The 6,000-nt window shown below is 46.2% G+C and overlaps 1 protein-coding gene across 3 annotated transcripts in view; it reads right to left on the minus strand.

The window, feature by feature from the left end:
• The window catches only part of Gria1 (glutamate ionotropic receptor AMPA type subunit 1), a 311,700-nt gene that overhangs the window by 11,463 nt on the left and 294,237 nt on the right, over positions 1-6,000 (minus strand). For all 3 annotated transcript variants that reach the window (XM_060363683.1, XM_060363682.1, XM_060363684.1), the window contains exon 15: positions 656-790. In XM_060363683.1, the coding sequence (XP_060219666.1) occupies positions 656-790 (135 nt within the window). The remainder of the gene's footprint in view (positions 1-655; positions 791-6,000) is intronic.

The raw sequence follows: 6,000 nt of genomic DNA on the forward strand, positions 1-6,000 counted from the left end.
ATATTGTGTTCACATCTATTTTCTGTTGGTGCCAGCCATTGCTGTTGTTGCATTCTTTGGGACTCCATGAGAAGAGCCCGCTTTTCTTCCTGCCCGATCATAAAGTTTTCATGTTTTTACTGGCAGCTCTTCAATCCTCTCTAATTCTTCTCTGCTTCTGCTGCAGCTGTGTTTAGTGTGGTTTGGGGTTATTGAACTAATCTGCTTACCTTTTTCTGTAGATGATTCTCTCTGCCAGTGCTAGCCCATAATACAAAAGCTAAAAAAGAGGACTCAATTCACCAGGCATGGTAAGATCAGCACAGGTTGCTGGACAGGTGTGGTTTCCCTCATCTGGGGAGCTGTTCTATTGGACACAAACAACTTCAGAAAAACCAGCCTTCTGCTGTGCTGGCTGAAGCCTGAACTTTGACCTCACTGACCTGTCTCTGGAAAGACTCACTTGCTACTTTGGGCACAACATTTGCCAGACACTTCCCCATTTCATCCCTTTTCTTCATATCCTTCTGCCCTTTCAGTTTCTTCCTGACACTTCTCTGCTTCCTGTATGTTCTCAGCCTGTCCCTTTCTACTCCTTCAAGCAAAAAGCCTCTCAGAAAACCCATCTGTGCCACTGAGAACAGTTTAGAAAAAAGACCCGGGAAGACGATGCCACCTTCATCCGCTTCGACTCGCTACGGGATTTGTAGCAGAACTCGATTAAAGCAACCAGCATGGCCAGTCCCAGCCCTCCAATCAGGATGTAGAACACTCCCGCCACATTGCTGAGGCTCAAAGCACTGGTCTTGTCCTAAAAGAAGGAGGCGGGAAAGGAGGGGAGGGGAAAGAGGAAAGTGAGTCAAGAGGCTTGAGGCCATCGGGGCAGCAGCAAATTAACACACATACACTCAACCCCACACCCTCCTCGGCATTCACAGTTGGAAATGGCTTGTATTCATTGGCTGCGTGTTCGCAACATTCCCCGGGGAGAGGGGGGATGCATGTGTGTTTGTGTCCGTATAAAACCATCTGTGATTGTGTCACACAGTACCTCCCTCCCTAATGTCTTTCCTGGGACAGGGGATACTACAAAAATTCAGGCCAGATTTGGTAAGACCTGAACCCTTGAGCTTAACCAATTCTTTCAGGAAACCCTTCCCTTTAAGCTACCTCCTCTCCTCTGTTGCTTGGCAACATGTCAGCCTCAATCACTGTACGTGTCTCTGAGTGTTTTTCTGGGAGTCGGTATTGAAGTGAACTTTCCCCTAGATGTGCGTCTGATTTCAATTTAATAAGACAGCTCTCAAACACATAATAGAGGGAGAGGGACGCAAACCTTTAATTGACTGCTCTCAGTCCCAATTTAAGGGGAAAGCCTTGCGGGGGTCTTATACTGGCAGAAAGGCATTGAGCTAGGAAAAAAATGGGCTTATTAAATCCTAATAATTATGCTTAATCGGTGTCATTTCTTTTTTTTTTCTATTGGGGGTGCTTGCTAAAATTGCTGTAGGTAGACCTGGGTGGCCGAGTTTAGAAATCTCAGTTGCCTGCAGTAAAAGACACTCTGCTGGTTTCAGAGATACCAAGCCACAAAGGAGGGTGCTGAACTCCCAGCGGTGCTGATGTTTGTCAGGAGGGGCAGAGTCCTGCTCATGAGCCTGTGAATACCGCTGGTGTGGGAGGCTGTCCCTGAGTCCTGTCACGCCCTGTGGGCTTTAAAAGTGGGAGGGTGAAGGAGAACACTGTTTCAGGCAGTGAGAACATTGACCCACGCTGCTGCTCATGGTGGAAGGGCAGTGGCCAAGGAAGGGAGGGCACCATTTTCCACCCAGTGCTTGACACAGCGAAAGAACACCTTTAAGTCTTGGGAGAATGACCCTCCTCACTTGTTACGGTGGCTCTTAATGCCTTCTTTTATACTGTTTATTCAGGTAAGACGGTTTCATTAAATCAAAATGAAATGCGCCTCTCAGCTGGCACAGGCACATGGCATTGGTGGCTAATTGATAGCATGGGGCAGGATGTATGGCTTTTATACTCCTCTGTGTGTTCCTTTACAGGTGGGCATCCAGATGAGCTGTGTGAAGGGTGGACTGCCTGGTTCTAATTCTGTTCTGTTATCCACCTAGGAGAATTTGGGCATGTGGAAAGGGGTTTCTTATTTCTCAAGTGTGGAGGCTTTGCCCTACTTCTGGATGCAGTGTCCAGGGTTCTTGGTGGCTGAACTTGGGAACTGTAGGTGGCAGGTAGCAGCTTGCATCCCTACCCCGGAAATAGCCCCAGACGGCAGAGCCACAGGATTATCTACAGCAACCCCTCCATGGCTTCTTGTGTGGCTATGACAGATGGTTCTTGAATATGGGCTCTTTCTAGTCTAGGCAGTGGAAATGATTATTCAAGGGAGTGAACTTTTTTCATGTCTGGGATAATGGCCTGAGAAGAGAAATGTGAAAAATGGTTCAGGAACTGGAAGAACATGTAAATTCCCACCAGTGTAATTTTTAGAACACTCGGTGTATATACCGGCTTGTTTTTTAGAAGATGTGTAATTCTTAGGATTAGTTAACAGAAAGTCCTATCAAACTCTCATTTCTAATAGCAGACATGATAAATTTAAGTGGAGTGTGACGAGGAGCTAGTGCTGGCATAGTTTCAGTTTAGGTAAGTGCATATTTAGACAAGGTTTGTGATTTTTTATGCCATTAGCTTTATTAATACATGTAAGTATGTATTTCTTCTTCTTCTTCTTCTTCTTCTTCTTCTTCTTCTTCTTCTTCTTCTTCTTCTTCTTCTTCTTCTTCTTCCTTTTCTGTAGTGCTGGGCATTGAACCCAGGACCTTAGATACATTAGGCAGGTTCTCCACTATTGAGCTATAGCCCTAGCTCATGATTACTAGCTTTTGGGGTAGCATACAATTTAGATCTTTCTGAAGAGACTTGAGGTTTTTCTGGTCTACAGCCACCATTGACCATCTTTGACACCCATTGTTCGGATATAATGCACTATCCTGGGGCAGAAGTGTAACAATCTTTTTAGCTGAAGACAGGAGATTTGACTCTTCCTCTGATCCATTGTGCCCATAAGGGTACTTTCTTGTGCACTTGAGTAAATAGCAATGTTCCAATGATGACAGGGTTCCAGCTCCGATGGGGGAAGGAGGAGATGGGTTTGGGGTCTTCCAAGTGTTCCCTGAAACACTCCATTCTCTTTCCATTCACAGCAGATGCACTCCCCCAGAGCTAGGCAGCTTGCTGGTAGGAGGGAAAAGTCACAACTTTTCTCCTACCAGGGACAGACAGAGTGACAATGCAGAAGAGAGTGATGGGTGGAAAAAAAAAAACCTCTAAAATGGAAAATCCTCATCCTGAAGCATTGTTGGGCTGTCTGCTATGGGGACGACCCTAGCTCCACAATCTGTTTTCCTGAACCTGTTGTCTTCAATTTGCTACCTTCCTTCTGTTCAAGAGAGAATCCCGCATCCTCCTGTATATCTTTTTGCTCTTCCCACGTATTGAGGAACTGTCCCAGATTCCTTGTTTTTTTAGCCAATATCCCTTCCAAGAATGCTCAAGACCTTCCAAGATTTGGTCTTCATGAGGAAGATTGAGCACAGGCTTGAGGCTTTCTTTCTGTCCTAAATGGAAAGTTCTAGAAGAAGCCAGTGCCTTTGGCTGTGTAGTGGCTTCCACTGAGACTAGTGTGGCCAATCACCTGAGAGCTGCTAGGTGTAGACCAAGTGCCCATTTCTCCAAAGACATCCTCCCTTTCTTCTTCTTCTCTTCCTCCACAATCCTAGTATACTTTCAGTGGACATTCTGGACTATTCTCGAGCCTTCCATGTGCAGACTGGTGCAGTCTGATGTGGCCCTTCCCAGCCATACAGAAGAAGCCATACAGCCAGACAGTCTAGTTCTTCAAAGACTAGCTTTCCTGGGCAGTAGGTTTTTTCTGTTGTGTTTTTCCCAGAACTTACATAATCGGACTAAGAAGAGATTTGAGGGATGGCCGATTTCTGGGAGAGGCAGGTGATGACTGGGTAAGCTCACTCACCAGCTGAGATCCGAAGAGAAAAGCTGATGGAAGGGTATGGACTCAGGTAACCAACTCAGTGCAGATGCACAGCCCTGTTTGAATATGGCTCCCACTGCCTTAATAGAGATAAAAGCCTCCAACATGGGTGAATTTTGGAAGAAGCAGGCAGGGACACGTGTGTAGGGGATCCAAGTACCATGACCTTTGACACTCATCCCAAGCCCAAGAGACGTGAAGTATTCCAGGAGTTCCTCAAGCAGCCGAGATAAGAGCCTTTAAAAAGTTGTCCCCAGAGCCTTATCCCTTTAGGGGATGCAGAAACAAAAGTCATGTCGATTGGCAGTGTTTGCTGCTCCATTTCCAAAGTAGGCCAGTTCCCTAGGCTTCAGGTTTTCCCCCAAGAGCAGTACAGGATGGGAACTGGCCCACTGTACTAATAATTGGCAAGGCAAGCACTGTGCAAGTGATGGCTGTGGCGGAGGCTCTCCTCAGCAGCTTGTGCTCGGGCCCGGCTGCTGCACAATGCGCAAGGGATGTTCTGATTCCAAACGCACGCAGTAGCAGCCGAGAATGCAAGGAGACCGTGGGTGGTGGAGGGGAGTTCAAGCTCCGGCTGAAGCTAAGACCTCTTCCCAAGTGGCAGGATTTTTCTTTTCTTTTCTTTTCTTTTTCTTTTTTCAGAAACAGAAGCTTCAGTCTCGGATTAACATGTGTGTCCTTCTAGCGAGCCCTCAGCAGGAACTGGATGTCTGATTGGGCTGTGCACTGGTGAGCAGGCGGGGTCCTATGTGTCTGCAAAATCAAGTATGCACCCAGCCGTATTTATGGCTTATATCTCAGAATAAAAGTTTTATTGAAAAATAAACCAACAATAGAGTTTCTTTCCTTTCTTCCTATAGATGCCAACAACAGTGATGGGAGAGTTAGGAGTTGGGTTTGGAGACCCGGGGCAGAGTGGAGTCTCTGACACAGTCAACTGTGCTGTCGGGAGGGTCGTCCTGAAGGATGTTCATATGGAAGTCCCCAGTCCTTGCTGGCTGTTTTCTGCTTACACACAGCATGCCCCCTGACCCTGAGTGAGATTCCATTGGAGCTGGGAGCCTCTACATGGGTAGGAGACAGAATGACTTCTGCATCTTTGAAGGGGTCTCTTTCCTCAGCCAAATCCCTCTGACATTGTTCTCCTGCGCTCTGTCTTTCATACAAGAGTATAAGGGGTGGGGAAAAGATGGAGAGAGTGGGACAGGACTTCACTCTACAGGGTCCTAGGCCTTCCAGTTGGCCAGGACCTTCCACCTGCAAGGGATGTGGGGTCTGGGGTTTATGTAGTTTGAGAACATTGGCTGGTACTGTGGTCCCTTCGCCTTCTCTTACTGAGAGTGGAGGCTGTTGTGGTTAGTGTATCTGGAGCAGCTGACTTCCTCTGTTAACACTGGGGCTGCTGAGAGGCAGAGTACCTCAGCTGACTCATGGGCAATTTTGGGTGTCTGCCTGAGTTCTGCCCACCTCTGATGCTACTGGAGATGGTATCTACACTAACTTCAGTGGCCAGTGTGAGAGGCTACCTCTTCATCTGGCCCCCTTTCAATCTTTCTCATTAACCCAGTGATGGAATCTCAGTTTCCCACTGATTTGTCCTAGAAAAAAACAAAACAAAACAAAACCCTCTACTTCTTGCTCATTTCTTTGGAATGAGAGCAGGTCTGTTATAAAAGTAACTTTCATTTAAGTTTTAACCATCAGTGCACTTATTCTCCTGTTTTGTTTTTTTCCTGGATCATAGGAAAGAACTGATTTTTGAAATATTGATGGCAATGTTGCCACTTTTCATTTATTTATTTATTTATTTATTTATTTATTTATTTATTTATTTTCTTATCTATGTCTCTGTGTGTGTGTCACGGTACACTTGTGGAAGTCAGAGGACAAATTTTGGGAGGCTGTTCTCTTCCACTATGTAGTATACGGGGATGAATGAATTTGGGCTA

Source organism: Meriones unguiculatus, chromosome 11 (assembly GCF_030254825.1).
Source record: "Meriones unguiculatus strain TT.TT164.6M chromosome 11, Bangor_MerUng_6.1, whole genome shotgun sequence".
Lineage (NCBI taxonomy): Eukaryota > Metazoa > Chordata > Mammalia > Rodentia > Muridae > Meriones > Meriones unguiculatus.